Below are 26035 nucleotides of genomic sequence, written 5' to 3' on the forward strand. Positions count from 1 at the left end.
GCGAAGTCAAATTATTTAAACAATATACTTTTTAACAAAGGTTATTTAAAAAAAAAAAAATCTGAGGGAATTTGAATGTTTTTTACCTTCAAGTATCAACATAAAATTTGCTGTATATTTAGAATTACGCTTATTTAAAAGAATACAAAAAAAAATCTTTAAGATGTACGTACTTGTCACAGAACAAAGATGTCATATTCTAAAAATCATGTGAGTTTGGCTAGTAAACGAAGCTATTTAGTTGTCAAAGGTTAACTAAAGATAAATTTGTCCGTAGAGCCCTGACATGCGACATGATTTGATCAGATTATACTTCGTATATGCAAGTCCAAATGTATTGAGGTAAGACATTGTCTAATTAGTAACCTAAAAAATAATGACTTATTGAGGTAAGACATTGTCTAATTAGTAAAATAAAAAGTAATGACTTATTGAGGTAAGACATTGTCTAATTAGTAAAATAAAAAGTAATGACTTATTGAGGTAAGACATTGTCTAATTAGTAACCTAAAAAGTAATGACTTATTGAGGTAAGACATTGTCTAATTAGTAACCTAAAAAGTAATGACTTATTGAGGTAAGACATTGTCTAATTAGTAACCTAAAAAGTAATGACTTATTGAGGTAAGACATTGTCTAATTAGTAACCTAAAAAGTAATGACTTATTGAGGTAAGACATTGTCTAATTAGTAAAATAAAAAGTAATGACTTATTGAGGTAAGACATTGTCTAATTAGTAACCTAAAAAGTAATGACTTATTGAGGTAAGACATTGTCTAATTAGTAACCTAAAAAGTAATGACTTATTGAGGTAAGACATTGTCTAATTAGTAACCTAAAAAGTAATGACTTATTGAGGTAAGACATTGTCTAATTAGTAACCTAAAAAGTAATGACTTATTGAGGTAAGACATTGTCTAATTAGTAAAATAAAAAGTAATGACTTATTGAGGTAAGACATTGTCTAATTAGTAACCTAAAAAGTAATGACTTATTGAGGTAAGACATTGTCTAATTAGTAACCTAAAAAGTAATGACTTATTGAGGTAAGACATTGTCTAATTAGTAAAATAAAAAGTAATGACTTATTGAGGTAAGACATTGTCTAATTAGTAACCTAAAAAGTAATGACTTATTGAGGTAAGACATTGTCTAATTAGTAACCTAAAAAGTAATGACTTATTGAGGTAAGACATTGTCTAATTAGTAAAATAAAAAGTAATGACTTATTGAGGTAAGACATTGTCTAATTAGTAAAATAAAAAGTAATGACTTATTGAGGTAAGACATTGTCTAATTAGTAAAATAAAAAGTAATGACTTATTGAGGTAAGACATTGTCTAATTAGTAACATAAAAAGTAATGACTTATTGAGGTAAAACATTGTCTAATTAGTAAAATAAAAAGTAATGACTTATTGAGGTAAGACATTGTCTAATTAGTAACAGAAACATGCAACAAACAAATTCTACAATCATGAATTATTTTGTAACAACATTAATGAACGTTTCATGCCTATACATGCATGTGTACACACACACACACACACGTGCTTATCATAGCAAAGTACGATCATAAACTACATGCATGAATGTTTTTTTCGTTGTTCCTAATAAAGGTTCTATTTGCATCTATGTAACAGGGTATACGTTGTCTCATATTTATCCTTTACAAATTCGTTTTTCAGCAAACCACTAAAGGGTGCAGTATTTAAGGCTCCAGTTAAATCAGGTGCAAAGATAAACATCCATCATGGAGGGTCGTTGAGGCTAATTAATGAGGATAATCACATTCGGTTTAACGTCCATTTTAGATGCTGGCATATCCGTTAAACCATTTCTAGAAACTGACTTCCAAACTAACCTATCTCTGATCAGGTAATTAGTTTTCTCCCTTTATCTCAACCTACCTGTAATTCCACTGCACTTCCTTGGAGAGGGGTGAAAAAAAATAAAAATAAATAAAATAAAATAAATAAAAGGACAGACAAGATGACACCCGCACTTACCTTGTGACTGATTCGATCTTTGAATTCAATGTAAGCAAAACCCTTGCCTTTGTCTGTGCCCTTTTCCTTTGGAATCCGTATTATTTTTACGCCGCCTGACAAAAAAAAAAAAAAGCAGAAAAACTTGTAAACGTTCAAAATAACATTGAAATTTGACTGGGGGGGGGGGGGTATTTGGAGTAAAATCAAAACTGGGGGGGGGGGGAGTTTTGGTAGGTGAGTATGAGGATCAAACCTGAACCCTTGAGGCGAAGTTGGAAATTAAAGTGTGAAAAAAAAAAAAAAAAAAAAAAAAAAAAAACATGTGACGTTAACCACTGGGCCACCGCGACATACTAACAGAAACACATTTGAATTTATTTAATTACTTAGAATTTGCAGGTGCACGTTTTAATGTCTTAATGAGGTCAACTTTGACTGCGGGGTTTTTATTTTTATTTTCCCAAGATGTTAGGAGGGGGGGGGCAGCTCCCCTTGTCCAATATAAGGAAAATATTTCCACATTGATCAAAGCTGATTGCTTTCGGACATTTCCGGCGATGGCGACCGGAAAAATACCGCCAGAATTAGCGTCGCTTTTATTATAGGAAAAAGCCTAGTCCACACGCGGCGAGCAAAAACTGTTGAATATTTATCTTCCCGAAGTCGAGCAAATTAAATAGACAGGCGAGCTCCGTTGTTAACTCAGAGATATTATGATTTATATGTGATATAAAAAGTTTTCAGAAGTTGTGAGTCGACCGAGCGCTTCTGAAAAAAGCCTTTCTTGGGCATACACGAAAAGCGAACATACATACACACATTTTCGCTTTTATATATATACTAGCGAGGGGTACCCGGCGTTGCCCGGGTGTTTGTAGGTGTGTGTGTGAAAAAAAAACAGGTGCCCGTGAAAAAAAAAAGCCTTGATGACGCGCAGTTGGAAAATAGTAAAGTGTGAAAAAAACAAAAACAAAAAAAAAAAACAGGTGCGCGTTTTGATTGACGTGACAGCGATAGCTATTCAGCAGTTAGCATTTTCTGTGGAACAGTTTTTAATGAGGTCAATAAATGGGTTTGTTTATTTTTAAAAACCTGCTCCCTCGTCTCGAAATGAAAGCTACCGTCTGATATGACTAAGTCGACATTGACCAAACGTTACTTAGCTCTCTAGAGACCACTGGCTCTGGGCCTGTGATTAGAGTAGAGTTTCGCTTTTTGTTTATACCGAAAACCGAATGTAACGCGTGCCGATGCGGGAAATGTGGAATAATTAACGTTTGAAAGTCAATAAAATTAAATAGACAGGCGAGCTCCGTGGGTGACTCTGAGATATTACAATTTATAGATGATATAAAAAGTTTTAAGTTGTGAAGCAAGCGAGTGCTTCTCTGAAAGAAGCCTTTTGTAGACATCGAGGAAAAGCGTACATACATACATACATACATACATTTTCGCTTTTATATTTATAGATATATATATACTAGCGGGGGGGTGGGGATACACGGCGTTGCCTGGGTGTTTGTAGATGTGTGTATAGTGATGGTGTGTGTGTGTGTGTGTGGGGGGGGTTATTAATAACCCTGCTTAAATATTATAAAATGGACGATGTAAAAAAAAAAATGGCATAAATAAACCTGTGTATGGGGGAGGGGGGTAAACTAAAGAATAAGCGAAGTAATAAAAAAAAAACAAAAAAAAACAACGTTGCCCAGGTGTTTAAAGGTGTAAAAGAAAAAAAAATTAGTTTTGGTCGGGAAGAGGGATTGAACCAGGAAGCCTTGACGCGGAGGTGGAGACCAAAGCCAACTACTTAACCGTCTCAACCACGAGTGAGAGTAATTGATTAGCGTGTTAAGTTAAGGCTTATAAAGCTAGTAACGACCCCGGGAGCGTGTGCGAAAGAAGCCTTTGCGAGACATACACGAAATGGTCACTCACATTTTGCCTTTTATATATATATATATAGATACGTTAGCGAGGGATACCCGGCGTTGCCCGGGTGTTTTTAGGTAAATCAAAACTCTTGGGGGGAGGGGGGGGGCTTAAAATAATAATAAAAAAAGTTTTGGTAGGTGAGTATGAGGATCGAACCCGAACCCTTGAGGCAAAGTTGGAAATTAAAGTGTGTGTGTGTGTGGGGGGGGGGGAGAAGAAAAAAAGTGTGATGTTAACCATTGGGCCACCGTGACATACAACGGAGACATGTTTGCATTTATTTAACTCTTAAAAACAGGTGTCCGCAATAAAAGTTTCCATTTGACCTAATTAAGAAGGTCAAATAGAAGTCACGCAGTTAACTTTTGCTGCGAGGCAGTGTTTGGGTTTGTTTACTCATATTTGACTGTTTTTTTCCCCAACAGATGTTGGGGAGGGAGAAACCAGCTCCCAATTGTCCAGATTGGGTAGCAATTGTCTGATATACAAGATTGATCAAAGCTGATTTCCCGGCGCGATGCTGAGAATGATGATTAGCCTTTGAATTAGTTTCGCTTTTTATACGAATCAACATGTGAGAAACCAAAATAGCAATAATTTTGTAAAAGTCGATGTAAATAAATCTATACGCTACATGCGTTCCAAAATCGTAGATATTATTATATAGGAGGTATATAAACAGTTCTAAGCAATACAAAAATATAGGAGTGTGAAATATTCGTTGATCATTATTCAATCCTGGGCAACGTCGGGTCTCCCTGCTAGTATATATATAACGTGTGCGTGCATGATAAAAGGATAAAATGAATTTGACAGTATGATTGACAATACTATCTCATTGATTACTGTACATGCAATAAGCCTTATCCCTGAGTGGCCTTCGGGCCTTGATAAGTGGTAACCCCCATGTAAAAAAAAAAAAAAAAAAAAATTTAAGAATGTTTTGCAAACTTTTTTTCACAAGCGAAAAACTAAAAATGGCACATGACATCATGTGTGCCATTTTTAACTATTTTCTTCGCTCTTGAAAAAGCCCACAAACAAGTTGCGTGAAATGTCAAGTATTTTTGTTTTCTGGTTCTATTTCTAATTCATATACATGTGTGCGGCGTGATAAAAAGACGTGCTTACCAGTTTTTCTGAAATGTTCTTCAAGCTGTTCTTTTGTGACGCTGTAAGGCAGATTACCGACGAAAACCACGTAAGCTTTTTTAACAGGTTTGTTATTCTTTGAAGTTGGGCTGTTCACGGAAACGGAGCTGCTTTTGTCACTGTTGGTTGCTGTACTGCTTTTGGCTTTATTCGTTTTTGTGGGGGTTGTCACGATATTTGAAGGAGATGAAGACTGAGAGGATGAAGGAGTCATTGGCGACTTTTTCATTTTCGCTTTCTTCTTTGCCGGTTCTTTGGCGGATCCAGATTTAGCCGTTTGAGGAATGACGATTTTTGTAGATCGTGGAGAAGTACGCTTTCTGCTTCCTGCTAATAGGTTTGACCGGAATCCATCTGAATTGGGAGTGGTTTCTGACATCCGCGTAAATCGGCGAGCTAAAAATAAACAAAAATAAATAAAAAAAAAAATAACTTAGAAATATATATTTAAGGTTAGCAGATGTAGTTTTTGCTTAAGTGTTTTTGCATTAACTCTGGAGCAGTTGAAGTCTTTGTTGACGACAGGTTTTTGCGTCCCAATAAAGTTAGTTGAACTGCGATTACGCAGTAGGAATCTGTTAGCAGCTAAAGAGAAAGAACAATGCTGAGCATTCCCTTAAATATCCTTCATTACACATGCTCTGCTTACATAAAAGATTGTTTCCGAGTTCAGACGTAAGTTCGCCCTTAATCTTCCTCTGAGGTTATCATATACTAAAAATTCCTCAGTTCGTGTTTTCTACTCCAATAATATCAGTAATTTGGAAGTACATTAAAAAAATAAAATAAAATAGTGGAATTCCATTGAAAAAAGGAATACAATTAAAAAAAGTGGAATTCCATTAGCAAAAAAAAAAAATAAAAAAGTGGAATTTCTATTAAAAATCTATATATATAAAAGCGAAAATGTATATATGTACGCTTTTCCTCGATGTCCACAAAAGGCTTCTTTCAGAGAAGCGCTCGCTCGCTTCACAACTTCTTAAAACTTTTTATATCATCTATAAATTGTAATATCTCACACTTAACCACGGAGCTCGCCTGTCCATTTAATTTTATTGATTTTCAAACGTTAATTATTCCACATTTCCCGCATCGGTATGCGTTACATTCGGTTTTCGGTATAAACAAAAAGCGAAACTCGACTCTAATCACAGGCCCAGAGCCAGTGGTCTCTAGAGAGCTAAGTAACGTTTGGTCAATGTCGACTTAGTCATATCAGACGGTAGCTTTCATTTAGAGACGAGACGCTCTCCCTAATAAACAGGGAGCGGGTTTTTAAAAACAAACCGATTTATTGACCTCATTAAAAACTGTCCCGCACAAAATGCTAACTGCTGAATAGCTATCGCCGCCACGTCAATCAAAAACGCGCACCTGTTTTTTTTTTCACACTTCACTATTTTCCAACTGCGCGTCGTCAAGGCTTCGTTTTTTTTTTTTTTTTTTTTTTTTTTTTTTTTTTACACAGGCACCTGTTTTTTTTCACATTTCAGGTTTTTTTTTCCACACACACCTACAAACACCCGGGCAATGCCGGGTACCCCTCGCGAGTAAATAATAAAAAAAAAACAAAGAAATTTCCTGTTTAATACATATTTTTAGTACAAATGCTTTCCAGCTTTCCAAGAACTAACAATCCATCCACGGACAACCTTGTAGAGAATCTGTCATACACAAAACTTATTCTTCTCATCTTCAAAGAATATCTCTGTTCGACCATCATATCAACCATAATGCTAAATAAAGTTGTCAAAAATAATTCTGTAATTATTTTTAGATTCCTAATGTATATTGGTCCTGGATATGACCTTAAACTATATCCAGTGGTGAGGCCCCAGCTTGCGGGGTTTGGGGAGTGTGGAGTCACCCTTTAATTACCATTGCTCCCAGGTCCACTCTGACCCGGAGTGGTAGTACCTGTTAGGGTCCCAACTATGGGTTAAATAGAAACCGATTTGAAAACAACAAATATATTCTATTAAAAATTTTTCTTCAAAATCTTTGGATTTGGCATTAAATAACCCGAAAAGTGTTGATATGCCGTAAAACAAAAACAACCAACCAACCTAATGTATATTGTTCTCAGAAAACATTGCATGGTTCTAACAAAACATTTCTCCTTTAAGGAAAGTTTACAGAAACCATCATTCCTTTCTAAACAATTCTCATTTTCCTTTTTATTTGATCGTACTTTGGTCTTTCCCATCTAAAATAAATATTGCCACATTTGGACAGGTGCATCTACCATTAGCCTCTCCCTCTTGGATAGGGTATAAAAAAACCTTTTTAATCTAATAGATCCCATTTTGTCAACTAAGCTCCAACCCCTGTCCCATCCCCACAATGTTGCATCCCTGTGCCTGGTTTACAAATATTTTAATGGAATGTGCTCTGATGAACTCACTGCACTTGTGCCCCCTCGATGTACATATCCCTGACAAACCTGCTTAGCAACAAAATCTCACCCCCTCACTGTTGAGGTCCCCAAATGCCAGAAAGCTTATTATTCTAATGGTTTCTTTCCTCGAACAGCTACACTTTGAAACTGTACGGATATGCAGAAGTTTAAATGTAATGTAAACAAATATCTTGTTAACCTTTCCTGAGCATGGCCCCAAATAGTAACCCCTTACGTCCAAGTGGCGGTATGCCTTGTTAGGGGTGAACGCAAGTAACGAGGACATGACATGACCAGCGGATTAGATCTCTTCGATTTTCCGCCTAGTCTTGTCAAGCGTTACAAATCATCTTACCAATAACTATTCAGCCACCAGAATCTAGCTCTAAGGCATCACAGGTCGCCAGCCACAGCCCGGTTTTCAGGTGAGAGTTTACCTTCTGCATAGGGTTGTAGTCAGCGAATTTGTGGCCTTGCCAACAAAGTATCAGAAAGACTCGGTATACAACAAAAGGGCAAGTTAAATAAAAATAGCAAGAGATTGGGAAAAACTTAGGATCGCCTTTTACACTTTTTGGAGTTTTGTTTTATGCTAGCAGGATTATCAGCGTATTTCCTCTTTTCCATTTTACTGGTATGATCGTTACATTCACCCCCTCCATTGCTGTTTTCCTTTGCAACTCCGTTTTATTTTGTCTTGTTTGGATCACCTACCACAACCACACGTCCTCACAAAATAAATAAATGAAAAAAATAAATGAAAAAAAAAATAAATAAATGAATGAAAATAAATAAATAAATGAAAATAAATAAATAAATGAAAATAAATAAATAAATGAAAATAAATAAATAAATGAAAATAAATAAATAAATGAAAATAAATAAATAAATGAAAATAAATAAATAAATGAAAAAAAATAAATAAATGAAAAAAAATAAATAAATGAAAAAAAATAAATAAATGAAAAAAAATAAATGAAAAAAAATAAATGAAAAAAAAATAAATGAAAAAAAATAAATGAAAAAAAATAAATAAATGAAAAAATAAATGAAAAAATAAATAAATGAAAAAATACTTACTATTCTCATTTTCCTTTTTCGATTTATTTGATCGCACTTTGGTCTTTCCCATCTAAAATAAATAAGCAATAATACTAAAAAAAACATACACACAAATTAAAATGCAGCAAAACGTCATAGATACTCTGCGAACAGTGATATGTATGTGTGTGTGTGTGTAATATATATATATATATATATATATATAAAAAAACAAAAAAAAAACACATTAATTGCACTTACTGATGCGGACGACTCCCTGCTAAAACTACCTTCCGCAAGCCGGGTGACATTTTTAATACTGGTGGTGATTGCAAACGTACCGTCACGGCTCAATGTTGTGGTTAGTAAAGGTTCAAGAAATTTGTCCATCTTGGCATCTCAGGTGGTTTACAGTGTGCCACTTCCTGCATCAGTTCAATAACATGCATGGATACCCCATGCATGAGGTTGCACGGAATATCAAGGAAAACCTGGCTTTAGTGCTTACGAAGTGATTTCACTGTTTGCCATATAATCAACACTACCTTGCCCTATTAGGGTTGAAAAAACACGACGCAGAGGTTATCTGAAAACCTGGCTCAGTACGATGAATCAGGACACCCATCTGATCTTGGATCCTCGCTTCGGTGGCGACAAAGAGGGTGGTCGAACCAGCGGATGTCTTGAGAGGAGAGCTTTCTGCAGGTAGGTTGCAACAAGAACTAAATAAAAGCAGTGTTTTAAGTTCAACGGACAATAATGGCTTGACAGCGTAATTATGAAATAGTGGGACCTGTGGAAATTCCACAGCAGACTTGTTCATATATGATATATTGATTTTGGCATTGTTATAAAAGTTTTTATTTTGGTTTCGAGTCAAGCTGATGCACCCAAGTCATATGGATAAAAAAAAAAAAAAAAAAAAAATCGATAGAACATTACCTCTATAATAATGTGTGTGTATATATATATATATTTTATGCAGATTTTGTATAAGTGTATTTTACGACCAAGCTACGCCAGGAGTCCCTGCTAGCTTAGATAAATATTATTTTTCAATTTTAACAAAAGAGCTACAATAATATTGCCTTTTCTTGGCCTTCGGGACAAGATCAAAGTGTAGTATCTATTCCGACAGATGCTGCAAAGCTATGACTAGCAAAGACCATATGTAGGGGTAACCCCACATATCTGACCTTGGTCACTGAAGGGGCAACCCTTCATACCAACAGTTTCTAATCCAGCTCTCACTTCCCACCTCTCGGGAGCTGGATCCCCTCTTCCCCTCCCCCTTCCCCTATCTCCACATTAAAAAACGGCCTCCTGCCTAATTTGCTCAGTGGGGAAGCAAATAAATAAACAATAATATTGCCTTTTCTTGGCCTTCGGGACAAGAACATTAAAAATCGGCCTTGTGCCTAATTTGCTCGGTGGGGGAGCAAATAAATACCATCTGTTCTTCAGATGCTGCACTTCTATTTCTTGTTCTCTTTCGGTGGAGGAGAAATCCTTCACGACTGAGACAATTTTTATTTTTGTACCTTTTCTCCACGTTAAAAAACGACCCTGGTGTCTAACTGTCCCGTGGGGAGGCATAGTAAATAGGTACAATAATATTGGGAACTACATTTACACTAAACATCCACAGAATGCTAAAATCATTATATATATTATAAAGTTGCGATTTAAAAAATCACATATATCCATATGACTTGGGTGCATCAGCTTGAATCGAAACTTATGAAGAATTCTTGGTAAAATTATTTATTACAAAAAAATGGAAGTTCATAATTAAACGACAGTTATTCGGGGGGGGGGGAATGTAAGTGTAACACAAAATAACATACACGCTATCGTATTAATATATAGATTAAAATAATTTTGGACAAAAACCAAAATATTTTATCAGACAAATTTGTTTTTAATTAAAAAATAACTGTTTCTCCATTGGCTTTATACAATCAAGAGATTCTATAAGATTTAAATTCTATAATCTCTACCAACATTTTAATGGCATAGCATCGATAAACAAACTTTTTAAATTTTCATTTTTTAATTAAGAAACCAATTTGCTTGATAGATTTTATTTTTGTCGGAAATCATTTTAATATATAATATTTTTGTCGGAAATCATTTTAATATATAATATTTTTGTCGGAAATCATTTTAATATATAATATTTTTGTCGGAAATCATTTTAATATATAATATTTTTGTCGGAAATCATTTTAATATATAATATTTTTGTCGGAAATCATTTTAATATATAATATTTTTGTCGGAAATCATTTTAATATATAATATTTTTGTCGGAAATCATTTTAATATATAATATTTTTGTCGGAAATCATTTTAATATATAATATTTTTGTCGGAAATCATTTTAATATATAATATTTTTGTCGGAAATCATTTTAATATATAATATTTTTGTCGGAAATCATTTTAATATATAATATTTTTGTCGGAAATCATTTTAATATATAATATTTTTGTCGGAAATCATTTTAATATATAATATTTTTGTCGGAAATCATTTTAATATATAATATTTTTGTCGGAAATCATTTTAATATATAATATTTTTGTCGGAAATTATTTTAACATATAATATTTCACTTTGTCTATTCGTTCAACTTTTTCTTAGAAATCTGGCTGAAATTTTTTATGGACCTTTGTTATGACAAGGTGCAGCTAATTAAGTATTATTATATCTGTTTGATACACAGTTAGCAAGCAATAAGAATTAATAGGTTAAAGTAGTTTGCTTCAAGCATTGCTTACAGTGTATATAAGAAAAAAAATTTTTAAGTTTATAGAAGGCATAACAATGCAAAGGTGTGACGGATAGACTACAACCGACACAACTTTAGATATAATAGTGGAACCAGTTATGCAGTTTGACTGTTATTAATCCAATTCACGTGTATCCATACATATATACATGCAAATATTGTATATAAAATAAAAAGCATATTTCACATGTAGGATGTTCTTAATTGTGGCAGGTGGTGTGTCCGTGATACTATATTTCGGGATGTCTTCCCTTCATCAAGCGTGTGTTAGACTTTTCAACGTACATGATGGGTTTTATTGAATTGGAGAAAAATGAAAGTGCATAGCTGATTCCACTACTATATCTTAAGTTGCATTCCATTAAAAATTAAATAAATAATAACGAAATTCCATTAAAAAAAAAATAATAATGAAATTCCATTAAAAAAAAATAATAATGAAATTCCATTAAAAAAAAATAATAATGAAATTCCATTAAAAAAAAATAATAATGAAATTCCATTAAAAAAAAATAATAATGAAATTCCATTAAAAAAAATAATGAAATTCCATTAAAAAAAATAATGAAATTCCATTAAAAAAAATAATAATGAAATTCCATTAAAAAATATAATGAAATTCCATTAAAAAAAATAATGAAATTCCATTAAAAAAAATAATGAAATTCCATTAAAAAAAATAATGAAATTCCATTAAAAAAAATAATAATGAAATTCCATTAAAAAAAATAATAATGAAATTCCATTAAAAAAAATAATAATGAAATTCCATTAAAAAAAATAATAATGAAATTCCATTAAAAAAAATAATAATGAAATTCCATTAAAAAAAATAATAATGAAATTCCATTAAAAAAAATAATAATGAAATTCCATTAAAAAAAATAATAATGAAATTCCATTAAAAAAAATAATAATGAAATTCCATTAAAAAAAATAATAATGAAATTCCATTAAAAAAAATAATAATGAAATTCCATTAAAAAAAATAATAATGAAATTCCATTAAAAAAAATAATAATGAAATTCCATTAAAAAAAATAATAATGAAATTCCATTAAAAAAAATAATAATGAAATTCCATTAAAAAAAATAATAATGAAATTCCATTAAAAAAAAAAATAATGAAATTCCATTAAAAAAAATAATAATGAAATTCCATTAAAAAAAATAATAATGAAATTCCATTAAAAAAAATAATAATGAAATTCCATTAAAAAAAATAATAATGAAATTCCATTAAAAAAAATAATAATGAAATTCCATTAAAAAAAATAATAATGAAATTCCATTAAAAAAAATAATGAAATTCCATTAAAAAAAATAATAATGAAATTCCATTAAAAAAAAATAATAATGAAATTCCATTAAAAAAAAATAATAATGAAATTCCATTAGAAAAAATAATGAAATTCCATTAGAAAAAATAATGAAATTCCATTAAAAAAAATAATGAAATTCCATTAAAAAAAATAATGAAATTCCATTAAAAAAATAATGAAATTCCATTAAAAAAATAATGAAATTCCATTAAAAAAATAATGAAATTCCATTAAAAAAATAATGAAATTCCATTAAAAAAAATAATGAAATTCCATTAAAAAAAATAATGAAATTCCATTAAAAAAAAAAAAAAGTGGAATTTCTATTAAGTTGCATCATTTGGAGTCTTTCTGTCACATTTTTGCATTGTTTTGCCTTCTACAAACTTAAATTTCTTCTTAATAAGGAAAAGTATTTAATGCAAAAAAAAAAAAAAAAAAAAAAAAGCACAAATTTAACCATATTCAATGATTATTTTGGCATAATGCACTCCGAAGTCAATGAGCTATAACTTTTGCCCATTTTTTTCTTTTTTGTATTTTCATCCCAAACAAGCTTGATTAAACTTGGAAAACTGCTTCTGTGGTACCAGTATTCAAGAATTCTGGCGAAAGAACTGATCCATTAAATTATCGGCCTATTAGCCTCCTCCCACTTTTTGCCAAAATATTTGAGACCTTAATTAACCATGCTCTAGTCCATCACCTTACAGATGCTAAGCTTCTGACTGACAAACAATATGGATTTAGACAAGCCCGTTCCACAGCAGACATCCTAACTGTAATCTCTGAACGTATATACCATTCACTGGACAAAGCGGGAGAGGGCAGAGCGGTAGCTCTAGATATATCTAAGGCTTTTGACAGGGTATGGCATGAGGGTCTCCTCAGGAAGATTAGATCATACGGTATCACTGGTAGAATACTTAACATAATTAAATCCTTCTTAGATAAGAGAAAAATCCCAGTTGTCCTCGACGGTCGTACATCTAAACAATATGATATAAATGCGGGAGTGCCCCAGGGGTCTATCCTTGGACCTCTACTGTTCCTGATATTCATAAAAGACCTCCCCGACAAAATTTCCTCTGAGATGGGTATATATGCTGATGACACCACACTATAATAGACACGACAGGAAAACAAATGAATACATATCTAAAGAAATGACAGAAACACTAGAGGATGACCTCCAATCTGTAGTGGAATGGGGACAAAATGGATGGTCACATTCAATGCCGCCAAGACTAAACTAGTTTCATTCAATAATTACAAGAAACCTTCTCTACCACCTATAGCAATGGCCAACGACTCTTTATCTGAGAGTACGTCTTTCAAGCTCCTTGGCCTAACGTTTACAGGAAACAGGAGTTGGAACAATTACATCGAAGGCATTGCCAGGGCCACTGCAAGGAAGGTGGGCTCTCTCTACCGTGCTAGAAAACTACTAACACCCGAAAGTATCCTGTACCTCTATAAGGCAACCATTCGCCCATGTATGGAGTATTGCTGTCATATTTGGGCTGGTGCATCGGCTACTAGTCTCTCGCTCCTTGACAAGGTTCAAAAGAGAGTCGTAAATCTGATAGGCCCTGAACTGGCATCTAAGCTTCAGCCTCTGTCCCATCGACGAAACGTTGCATCCCTCTGCCTGTTCTACAAGTATTATAATGGTGAATGCTCTGACGAACTGCAAGCACTTGTGCCCCCACGACGTGGACAGACCCGACAGGCTGCAAAATCCCACCCCCACACTGTAGAGATCCCTAGATGTAAAAGATCTTTCTACTCCAGTAGTTTCTTCACCAGAACCGCTAGACTTTGGAATTTCATTCCAGGTCCCTGCTTCCCCAACTGTACTGACGTGCAGAAGTTCAAGTGCAAGGTAAACCAACATCTTGCTGCCCAAATCTCTACATAGTACCCCAGTAGTTGCTGCCCCTATTAGTAGCCCCCTACACCAAAGTGGCAATGTGCCATGTATGGGGTGAAAATGTAATAAAAAAAAAACAAAAAACAAAAATAAAAAAATAAAGTAGGAAGAAGTTTTCTTTTAAAGTCAAAAGAGTCGGGAACAATGGACTTTGGAGGGATGGGGATAAGATAGGGAGCTAACTCCATACTCAAAGGTGTTCAAGGCACTTCAGTTCATGCTAGTAAAAAATCTTGTTTCACACATGTGGGACCCTGACAATTCGATTCATTTTAATGACATGTTTATATGTACATTTCTGGTAATACTACAAATAAAATGGAGTTAAGAGATGGTGAGCCTGGTCAGTACCAAATGGGTGACCAATTGGTACTGATATTTGGTATTGACCAGGCACTTTATCTATGCTATATATCTGTCTATTTGTCTGTTCCACTTTTTCTCAAAAACTACTGGGCCTATGTGGCTGAAATTTTGTATGGAGTTTTGTTATGATAAGTTGCAGAAAAACGTATTATGGTATTTGTTAGATGCACAATTACAGATATAAATGGATTGTATTTAATGTAAAAATGAGCACAAATTTAACCATATTCGATGATTATTTTAACATAATGCACTCCTAGGTCAATGGGCTATAACTTTTGCCCATTTTTAACTTTTGCTTATCAACTGGCAGTTATTGTTATTTTCTACAAATAATAGTGGAAATACTAAACACGAGTGTCTGTAGGTATAAAATAATTAACATTTATTTAAAAAAAAAAAAAAAAAAAAAAACTTTCAGAATATAAAGCTGAGCCTTTTTTAAGGAATTAAGAAAAAGCAGTCAACCCAAACACAAAATGCAACAATTTTGCCTTTCTGTCGTTAACTACTTTATTTACACCGCTGATTTGGCATTTATAGGTACTTAATTTCATGCAATTCCTGTGTTAATTTCTGGTAGCCTGGAAACAGAATACCAGTTTACGAAGTGATTGGGTTTGATTGGCAAAAATTGTCACTTCCTACACTGATAATTGTATAGCATGAAACACTAGTGTCTGTAGGTAAGAAAATATTTGTTAATTTTTTTAAGGGAGGGGGGGGGCTTATCAGGGCCCAAAGGCACTTGAGGATAAGGGTTAACGGATGTAAAAACAACTTACACCATTAATGGTGTAAGTTGGGTAGACTGATTATTTAAGGGGTTTAACAAGAACTTGTTTACATTGGATTTGAAGGCTACCATATTGTAGTTGGCTAATAAGCAGACTAGCAGAACAGTGTTCCACAGGCGGGCAGTTCTAGTAAAGAAGCTTTGTTCATAGAATCTACATTTAGATTTAGGCACAGATAAAGAGTGGAAGAAATTGTTGATAGTGGTTGTAGTTAGTTGAGTGTTGTTTTGTGAAAGTTTGGCAAACAGCGACCATAGATTGGAGTTCAGACAAGCATTTGCGATGAAAATAACAATAGAGCAGTGACAGGTACGCAACATCTCTTCTGTGGGAAAGCGGTTGCAGGAAAGAGAAAAGGGCATCATTTATGAGGTTTTGAACTTTATCAAGGTAGGATAGGGCGCTCGGAACAGCTCCTGCCCAGATGTGGCAAAAGTACTCCATTTTAGGACATACCTGGCTCTTCTACACACAGAGGATTGTAGCGGCAGCGGTAGAGTTATCCAAACATTTTTCCAGCAATCTTGGCAACAAATTTGATGTACGTGTCCCATTTCAGATCAGGAGTGAAGGTCAGTCTCAGAAACTTGTCAAGACGTGGAGCTTCCCAAAGACGAGTTATTCATTTCAATTGGGGCTAGATTTGTGTCAGAGGGATTATGATAAAAAGAGAGAAGCTTGGTTTTAGATACATTAACCAGCCACCTTTTTTCCTCTCAGTGCTCAAGATCAGAAGAGAGAGAGAAAGAAAGATCTTGATCTTTGCTGATGTTTGAAGTGTTGCCATAGATTGTGGTGTTATCTGCATGAATGATCTAAGAATGTGATTTGGTAGATCATTGATGAAGATCAGGAAGAGAATTTAGCCCAAGATGGAACTGTGAGGGAAGCCAGCATTGATACTAAGCTTCTGATTTCTGCCTCTCGCCAACTACTCTTATAAACCTATCAAAGAGAAAGGATTTAATAATTGAGAAGACATTTCCAGCTAGTCTGTAGCTGGCAATCCTGTAAACCTTTATGCCATACCCTATCAAAAGCCTTAGATATGTCAAGAGCTATGTCTAGAAACTAAGCTTTCATTGAGTGATTCATTAATCCTATATGATATTACAGTTGACATCAGCTGTTGATCTAGCAAAATGGAAACCATACTGCATATCAATGAGTAGGTTATTTTTGCCGAGGTGGTTGACCATTTCTGTTTATCACAGATTCCAGCAACTTACTCATAACACACAAGTGACTAATTGGTCTGTACTGAGAGGCAGATGACCAATCTCCGGAATTTTTAAATACAGGGTAGGCTGATGAAGTTTTCCAGGGTGTTGGGAGCATTTCTCCTTGAGGCAACGTTTAAACAACTTTTTAAGTATGGGAACTAGTTCCAGTTGAAACTTTTTGAGCACTAAAATTGGAATGCCAGGGCCAGGTATTTTATTGGAATTAAAGCTTTTGATAAATTTGACATCACACACATATTTGTATGTCGCATAGCATGTTTTCAGTCATAGGAGGAAATACAGAGGGGTAGGTGGGCCCTGGTCGCAAAGGGTAGAATTTACTGCAAGGACTTTGGCAAAGAATCTAGCATTGATAGATGCTGAGGAAATTATTTCAGGTCCATTGATGACGGTAGGAATAGAGAATCCGCCTCTGTCCAGGACCTTGGTGGGAACCAAACTGGTGGGAACCAAATCGGGTCTCAGCAACTTTTAACTTGACGTACCGAGTATACGAATCTCTCGCATTCAATGGTTGATGGGAATTCTTGGTTGGTTGTTTTGTTTTACGGCATATCAACCCTTTTCAGGTTATTTAATGCCGAATCTGGTGATTTTGAAGAACGATTTTTTAATATAGTATATTTGTTTTTTTTAAGTCGTATTCTATTTAACCCATAGTTGGGACCCTAACAGGTACTACCACTCCGGGTCAGAGTGGACCTGGGAGCAACGAAAATTAAAGGGTGGCTCCACACTCCCTAAGGCCTGCAAGCTGGGGCCTCGCCATTGGATATAGTTTTAGGTCATATCCAGGACCGATGGCAATTCTAAAGGTAGCTTTAGTTTCATAGCACCTATTTTGTTGAAAGCAATGGGAATAGTGATTTCTGTGTGCAGTGGCAGCAACATATTCTGGAGTGAACCTCAGTTGGCAGTTTGGCTTTTGCTGGAATTTCTTGGAGGGTATGAAGTAGTTCATGCCGACAATTTTCATCAGGTTTGATACTATAGAGGACAATTTTTTTTTTTTTCTTTTTTTTTTAAACACAGAGCACAGAGGTATATTTGATAGAAATGTTTAGAAGATATTCTAATCAGCTATGGAGTATCAATATACAGTATTACAATTCCTTACGGTTCCCTGTTAGACATGATATGTTTAAGCAGCAATATGTGTCGTCTGTGATGCAAAAAAAGCTACGAGTTAGAGCCACTAGCAGAAAGCAATTAGTCTCCAGTCATTAATTACGAACAAGTCTATGCGAAACAATTTACAATTTATGGAGCATAGAAGCCGAGTTTGGGTCTTTAGTCTCATATATATATATATATATTATATATATATGAACAAATGATTAATAAAACATGTTAAAAAACATCTTGAAAAAGAGTTAAAAGCATATTTAATTTTAAAAAGGAAGCACAAGATAAGTGGATAGTCCTTAATCCGCAGAGTTTCGAAGAAATACTCTCCTTCTCATCAGAGAGCAGGAATTAGCAAAATGCGGGATCGGATTTTGCATGTAAAAGTATTTAAGGAAACCACAAGTAAGTCACAGAGCTTACTTGGTTAAAAAAGGGTGAGGTAAGGAGAATAGGAGGTAAAAGAAAAAATGATGAAAAGATTTCACATGAATGGAGATATATATATATATATGAATAAACAGATTAATAATTGTAAATTATGAATCAGTTTCAAAAAGAACAAAAAAAAAACAAAATCAACTTGAGTGTACCATCGCTTCAGAAACAATATTCATTTTATTTAAAACTGACAATTATTGACAATAATTGACAAAGGTTTTGTCTTGGAAAATAATCTAATCAGCAAAACATAAGGGAGGGGAGGTTTAAGACACCAAAATAAAACTAGCATTTTTGTAGTAAGGCGGATATTCCTTATGGAGCGACATTAGAAAATTTGTTTTAAGTTCAGTCAGTATATCTTTGGGCATGCTGCTGTATCTTGTCTCTGAATCATAATTCACAATTATGAATTATTTTACTCAATATTAATATAGCTCTAGGATACATATGTGACACTTAAGTCACCTGCGTGTCGTCTAGTGGTGGACTGTTCCCGATCGTTGGTCCGCGTGTCTTCTGATGAGAATGTCAGCGGCCAGTACCTGAAAGAGACTCGTCGAGCGTTTCTGCAAGCATGCCAAACGAATTAAAAAAAGACAAGTCGATATTTGTTTTTTTTTTTTTTTTTTTTGTGATTCAAAATTCCTTGTTATTCAGAAAAGGTTACAATCGTCGTTTCGTATTTCACTAATAAGTTAGGGACTGGCCGTTTGTTAACTGCAAAGTTATTTCTTTTTCGGTAAAAACTAAAAATATGTGGCAGGATCAATAGATGAGGTCGGCTTTTTCGCTCATTCGAGCCCAGGGGAGCAGATGTCTCTCTGTGTCTGTCGGTCTCTGTCTGTTGCGCTGAAAACTCGCTGCTTATATTGTGGGGGCGGGAGCTATATCTTCTTTTTCTCTCATTCGGCCCTTTAGCCAATCAGGATGCCGGAACTGCTGTCACTCAAATCTTCACCAGGCGGCCTATGCCCAAAAAAAGGGGTTGTTTCTTCTTCTTCTGTTGGCAATCGAGTAGAATATCTCAGCCGGCGTGTGCCTAATAGAATTTGATGGGCCATTAAAACCAGAATAGTCACGTTCAATTAACTTTGAGGGATCATAAAAATGAACCAAATCCAATTCCACGGGTCTTTTCATTAGAGGCCACTTACCCAGCAGGGAGCAGTCAACAATGGTAGCTTCGTAAATTGGAATTTCATTGGTATCCTTCCTTTCACTCATGTATTGGGCTGTCATGGTCAATTAGCGTTTACAGCTTTCTTGGCCAAAAGAAGTATCGTTCACACATACCATTCTGGCCCTTATCTGCCTTTTTTTCTCCTTTTTATTTTTTCTGTTTACAACTGTTTTTTCTATACCTGTCGTCCGCCCCCCCCTCTTTTCTTGGTCGTCTGCTACTTCTCTCAGTGTCTATCCCATTGAGTGCATTTAGCTTGCAGTTTACTGCACCGTCGAGCCTGTCTCACATATACCTATTGAGCTTATTGTATATCTACAATACTATAGGCACTGTTCTTTTAAAAGTATTAATACATTTATTAATACATAAAAATAAACTTTGCTCTTTAGACTCCAGGTCTAATTCTCTCTATAAAATATAATATATATATTAGTGTTGGGACGATTAATCGGAACCAGGAATTTTGGGGGTATGGGAATTGATACCGGAATTGGGAAAATTTGTGCAGATTTTCTGATGCCAAAACGATTCTTTTAATTTTTTTTCATTTAATTCCGTTTAAAAAGAATACTTTCCACTGCCGATAGTAATAAGAAAATAAATATTTGCTGATTTTAAACTACCAGTAATGCTAAAATCTATAGATCACCCCCCCCCACAAGAAGAGACATTGCGAGCCTGTCTCTGCTCTCAATATTTTCATGGCAAGTGCTCGTCTGAGCTCCAATCTATGGTCCCTCCATTCCAAACAAAAAACACTCGTCTAGCTGAAACCACTATCAATAATTTTCCACGCTCTTTATCTGTGCCTAAGTCTAAACATAGATTCCATAAACAAAGCTTCTTTCTTAGAACTGCACACCTGTGCAACTGTTCCGTTTCCCGGCCTTCCAGCTGACTACAATATGGCCGTCTTCAAGTCCAACATAAACAAGTTCTTGATGAGCCGTCCCCTTGAGTAATCCAATTTACTAAAGTTCCATTACTAACGATTACTATGATATTTTCCCATTGACTACTGCACACTCATAAACTCTTATCCATGAGTGGCTTCCAGGCCTCAGTAAATGGTGACTTCTTTATAAAAAAAAAAAAAAAAAAAAAAAAAAAAAACTGAATTCTTAGAAAATTACGTTCAGCATGTAGTAAATTGGGATGATAAAAAAAAAAAAAAATGAATGGTTGCATTCAATGCTATCAAGACAAACTTCTTTCCTTTAACAAAAATAACATTTTCGACCATTAATTGCCACGATTAACTGCATCCTACTCAAGAATTCATCATTCAAACTTCACTTTCACCAGCAACATGAACTGGAATAAATGCACGCCTTATGAAAAGGTAGGTAGGTTCGCTTTACCAGGCAAGAAAATCAGCATCCTAAAACACTATAAAGCCACAATTTTCTCATGCATGAGATGAGAGAGTGTTCCCATATTTCAACAGGATGCACCAAACACTTGTCTCATTTTTTGGATATTGGGCAAAAAAAGCCTAAACCAAGGTCCCAAAATGTCTACCAAGCGCTCTATGCCTGCAATGTTTCAACCTTGCGCTTTTAAAAAAAAAAAAAATTTTAAGCAAGCATTCCCACGGAATGTGCTCGGGTTAACTTGCTGCACTTGTACCCACCCTCAACCAACAACAAAATCACCCCCCCCTCATTGTAAAGGTTCCAAGATGCGGAAAAATCCCTACCCAAATAATTTTTCCTCACTCAGGTCACCTGTCTTTGGAATTCCCTCTCTACTTGTTTTCCCAATTGTATCAACGTGCAGAAATTTAAATGTAATGCTAACAAACATCTTGCTGCACAACTCACCACTTAGGATGCTCCCTAAAATATGGTCCCCTAACCACAGTAATCTTTTTATGTTCCAATAATGGCAATATACCTTGTTTGAGATGAAATTTCTTTTTCAAAAAAGGTTTCATAAACAATTTGTACGGTAAAAAATAAATAAATAAATAAATAAATAAAACAAACACTAATTTCAAGTTAGTCCTTACATACGCACTTGATCAAGCACGTCCTGACCAGAAATAGTCATTGACAATTCAGTTCTTGACACTGACCCTAGAACGAGTAACCATTTTTTTTTTTTTAATTTTAAAGTAGTCGCCATTTCGAAAATACAAAGGAATGGTTATTTTTATTTATTTATTTATTTTATTTGTTACATGATCGAGAAATTAGGTGATCATTTTATGTTATATTCATTATGGTAAAGCGAACCCCGACTTATAAATTTAAAAACGTTTATTTTTACAGGTATTTCTAGTGTATTTACGTTTAATCGCACGAAAATAAAATATAGAATTTCATTTTTTTTTTTTTCAGTGGCATCGTGGGAGACAAAGGGTAAATGTTTTATTATGTGTGTAATTTTAAGTAAAATTAGTTAAAAAAATAAATAAATAAGCAAATTAATTAAGAAAAAAGGGTGGGGATAATTATTAATCAAATTACACAAAAAAGTTCACGCTCGGACACTGACCGGTCATAAAGTGGGTGATCAATTTATTTTAAATAAGTATTCATATGGTTTGTTATTATTATTATTATTATTATTATTTAAATAAATAATTAAAAAAAATGGTTGTATCATCGCGGCAGTCGCGGCACTGTCCGGGAGTCTTTCATTTCACTTTAATTCTTTTTAAATTACGCAATAAAAACAATTACAAAATTACATTTTTTAAAATAGAATTTGGTCACATTTGTTTGTTGTGTATCATTTTTTGGTACGCATGCAGATTTGTTATGTTGAAATATTAAAATTATTTAGAAAGCCATTCTTAACATGGGGAGAGTGTTTTCTAACTATTCTCTACTTCCACCTAACAATTTGATATAAAAGATATTGTAAAACTTGAAAATACTATTTAAAAAAAAAAAAAAAAATAGCACGGTAACAAAAGTGCATAAGCACCTTTTTTTGAGAAATCAACAATTTTTCTTTTTTTTAATTAACTAAACTAGTTTTTTTTTGCCAAGTATTAAGGGTTGTTCATATTCTTTAGAAGTACGAAATTTTACCATCCAATAATTTGGTCATTAAATTATTGGTATTTGAACTAAAATGATTATTTCTAAAAGCTTAATCTTAAATTTTAGGTTTCGTTCGGCAAAAGTTGGTTCGGTTCAAATTCTGTAGAAGCACCAACTTATTTTAACTTATTGGTAATTAATTTTATTGCAATCTTCTCTATAAAACTGGATTAAAAAGCTTTCAAGACGTTTAATATTTTAATTAAATAAAGAATTTGCCGACAATTTGAAACCCAGTTGAAATGACTTTTTCGTCTAAAGACTTTCAAATTCTTTTCAATTTTCGGTACTTATGCACTTTTGTGTCCGTGCTGAAATAACATTTAGAAAGCCATTCTTAACATGGGGAGGGAGGGAGGGTGTTTTCTAACTATTCTCTACTTTCACTTAATTCAATAAAAACAGATATCGCAAAATGTGAATTTAACTTAAAGCACCAAATTTTCAAACAATTTCGAAGTAAGTTTTTTTGTTTTTTTAACTTTTCAAGATAGTAAAATCTGACTTGTTTACAAAAAAAAAAAATGCATTCTGATGGATTTTATTTAGCAATTAAATTTAATTGTAATTTTTAAAATTCGTTTTATTTTTAGTTATTTTTTTTTTTAGTATTTCAATCCACTTAATAGAAGTAAAAATTAAGTGCAAGTCACGTAGAGGCGAGAAACAGACACGAAACGTTAAACCATTGTTTTAAATGTAATGATGTGACCATAATTTTACTTTTATTTTTAAAGAAAATCTGGCCAAACTGGTTGGATGGGGGGGGGATCTTAACTTTTTATTAAAAAGAAAAACATACTTGAATAATTTCATATAATTAAACTTTTCGTGATATTTAAAGATCAGAAACCTAAGATTTTAGAAAATAAAAATCAATAAAATAAATAAAATTGCAAAAAAAAAAAAAAAAAAATGGGTACTCCTGCACTTATTGATCCGTGCTGAAATAGTAACGTTATTATTTAAAAGCCATTCTTAACATGAGGAGGGGAGGGTGTTGTGTGTGTACCTATTCTGTACTTTAACCTTACAATTGAATAAAAAAATAAAAATAAAACTTTAATTAAACGTGAAAATACGATTAAAAAAAAAAAAAAAAAAATAGCGGATCAGTAAGTGCATTAGCAACGAAAAAATAAAATAATACGGACGGCAAATTCAATTTTTACGATACTTTTTAATTGTTAGGTGAAAGTACAGAATAGTTAACAAAAAAGCCCCCCTCCTCCTCCCTTTCTAAACATTTTTTTTTTAAATAATAACATCATTATTTCAGCACGATCCGTATTCTGCATAAAGTACTAAAAACTAAATATCGAATAAAAATAATAAAGCCGACCACAAAATGGGGGATCAGTTTACCTGATGCAAACAATTAAAAACTGATCCCCCATGTTTGCGGCTTATCGACCGACTTTCAGCGAAAAAACAAAACATTTTTAACTTTTGTTTTCGGGCCGTCTTGTTGCGGGACGATTTGTTAAGAATGGCCAAAACAAACAAAAAAGAAATCAAGTCAGGTGGACGAATCAATAAAGACAACAAATAAACCAAAGTCGAATTAAATTACTTTTGTCTCCCCAACGTAAACAAAGCCTAAAATAAAAACACATAAATAAATAATAAAAAGGTAAAAAAAATAAAAATATCTCACGTTCTTTTTAGCCATCTTGACGATGTGTTGTTATAGAAGACACTGTCGCCCCCTACAGGGGAAGAAATGAAATAATACCAGACCAAGGGAGATAACTCCTCGCCGGGTTTCTCGGGTACCTGGCTTATATCTTGTTGAGCGGAACATCCGGCATTGCTCGGGAGAAAGAATAGCATACGATCGTTTTGACGTTTTACTTGCCTCCCCACGAGGGAAGAGGTAAACACAAAATCCGCTTTTAATTTGAGGAAAAATCCTGAGCTCCCCCTCCCGTTTCAAAAGGGACACTTTGCATTGGGACAAGAACTAAAAATTTACCAAGTCTAGAAGGCTTTCTTGTAAAATAGAAAGAGTCTACTTGGTGATGGCTTCCGGTATTTAAAAAAGTGGCAACATGCGTTTATCAAAAAATAGTCCCCCATTGTATTTTAAATTGAATTTTTCTTTTTTTTTCAATTACTGATTTGTTTTCAACGATTTTTTAAAAAATTATTAACACACTAGCAGGGTCAGGGAGACCCGACGTTGCCCGGGATTGAATAATAATTAATGAATATTTCACACTCCTATATTTTTATTGTCATATGCCTCCATGCAGTGATTTATTTCAAAATATGTTATTCTACATTGCACTCTAGAGAACGTACTGTTTCTTTTATAAAATTATTTTATGTAAACTTTTTTCCAGTTAACGAAAAAAAACAAAAAAACATCAAGAAATTGAAAAAGAATTTTTTTTTCAAGTCTTATAAAATTCTTTGCAGTTAATGAAAAAAAAAAAGAAATTTATATGCGGTGTTTGAACTTACAAACCACGTCATGCAAAAAAACAAACAAAAATAAAACACGCTATCAACTGACCCACAGTAGAATTTTCATGGCCTGTATTCTATCATTGTTGCTAAGCAACGACATGGAAAAAATGGCTTTACCTATGATAGATAAATTAAAATAACGGTTTTGATTATTGGTAATTATCAAGGGTAATGTGAGACAAAACGTAACTAAGATCACTTCCAGACTTATACAGTAAAGTTCTGTAAATTTTAAAGAAAATTTGTTCAGCCATTTCGGAGTCTATAAGGAACGAACTTACACACACACACACAAAGTTGCATTCATATAATTGTAGGGTTTGTATTACTGTACACATAGATTCGAAAAAGTTGTCAAAAAACAAATATATAGCAAACAAATGTTATCAAAGGCAAGATAAGTTACTTTTCTACCAAACTGGATATAATTTTCGTGTTTTTATTCAATGTAACATGTTTATTCAGCTCGAAAAACATGCAGTGTTTACCGATGTATTAGAAAATTCAAAATGGCGCCCGACTGTCTCTTTAACACGGTAAGTGTGGGAAAAGATGTTATAAATAATAAACTAGACAAAATACTATTAAAAAAACAACCGAATATATGTCAACTTATGTCACGGTAACATATATTGAGCGAATTTCTAACAGTATTTTGTCTAGTTTATTATTTATAATACCTTTTCCCAAACTTACCATCTCCGAGAGAGAGTCGGCCGCCATTTTGAATTTTCGAATACATCGGTAAACACTGTCAGCTTTTCGAGCTGAATAAACATGT

At 33.6% G+C, this 26035-nt stretch overlaps 1 protein-coding gene across 1 annotated transcript in view; it reads right to left on the reverse strand.

The window, feature by feature from the left end:
* The window catches only part of LOC145258339 (uncharacterized), a 26358-nt gene extending 1776 nt beyond the window's left edge, over nt 1–24582 (reverse strand). Inside the window, exons 1-4 of the mRNA XM_080116525.1 lie at nt 24440–24582; nt 8560–8611; nt 5058–5474; nt 2010–2104 (exon numbers count right to left, since the gene is read on the reverse strand). Coding sequence (XP_079972651.1) covers nt 2010–2104; nt 5058–5474; nt 8560–8611; nt 24440–24454 — 579 coding nt within the window. The 5' untranslated portion in view covers nt 24455–24582. The remainder of the gene's footprint in view (nt 1–2009; nt 2105–5057; nt 5475–8559; nt 8612–24439) is intronic.
* Nucleotides 24583–26035: the final 1453 nt, after the last annotated feature.

The sequence above is a fragment of the Euprymna scolopes genome, chromosome 33, assembly GCF_053919585.1.
Source record: "Euprymna scolopes isolate OS-2025 chromosome 33, ASM5391958v1, whole genome shotgun sequence".
NCBI lineage: Eukaryota > Metazoa > Mollusca > Cephalopoda > Sepiida > Sepiolidae > Euprymna > Euprymna scolopes.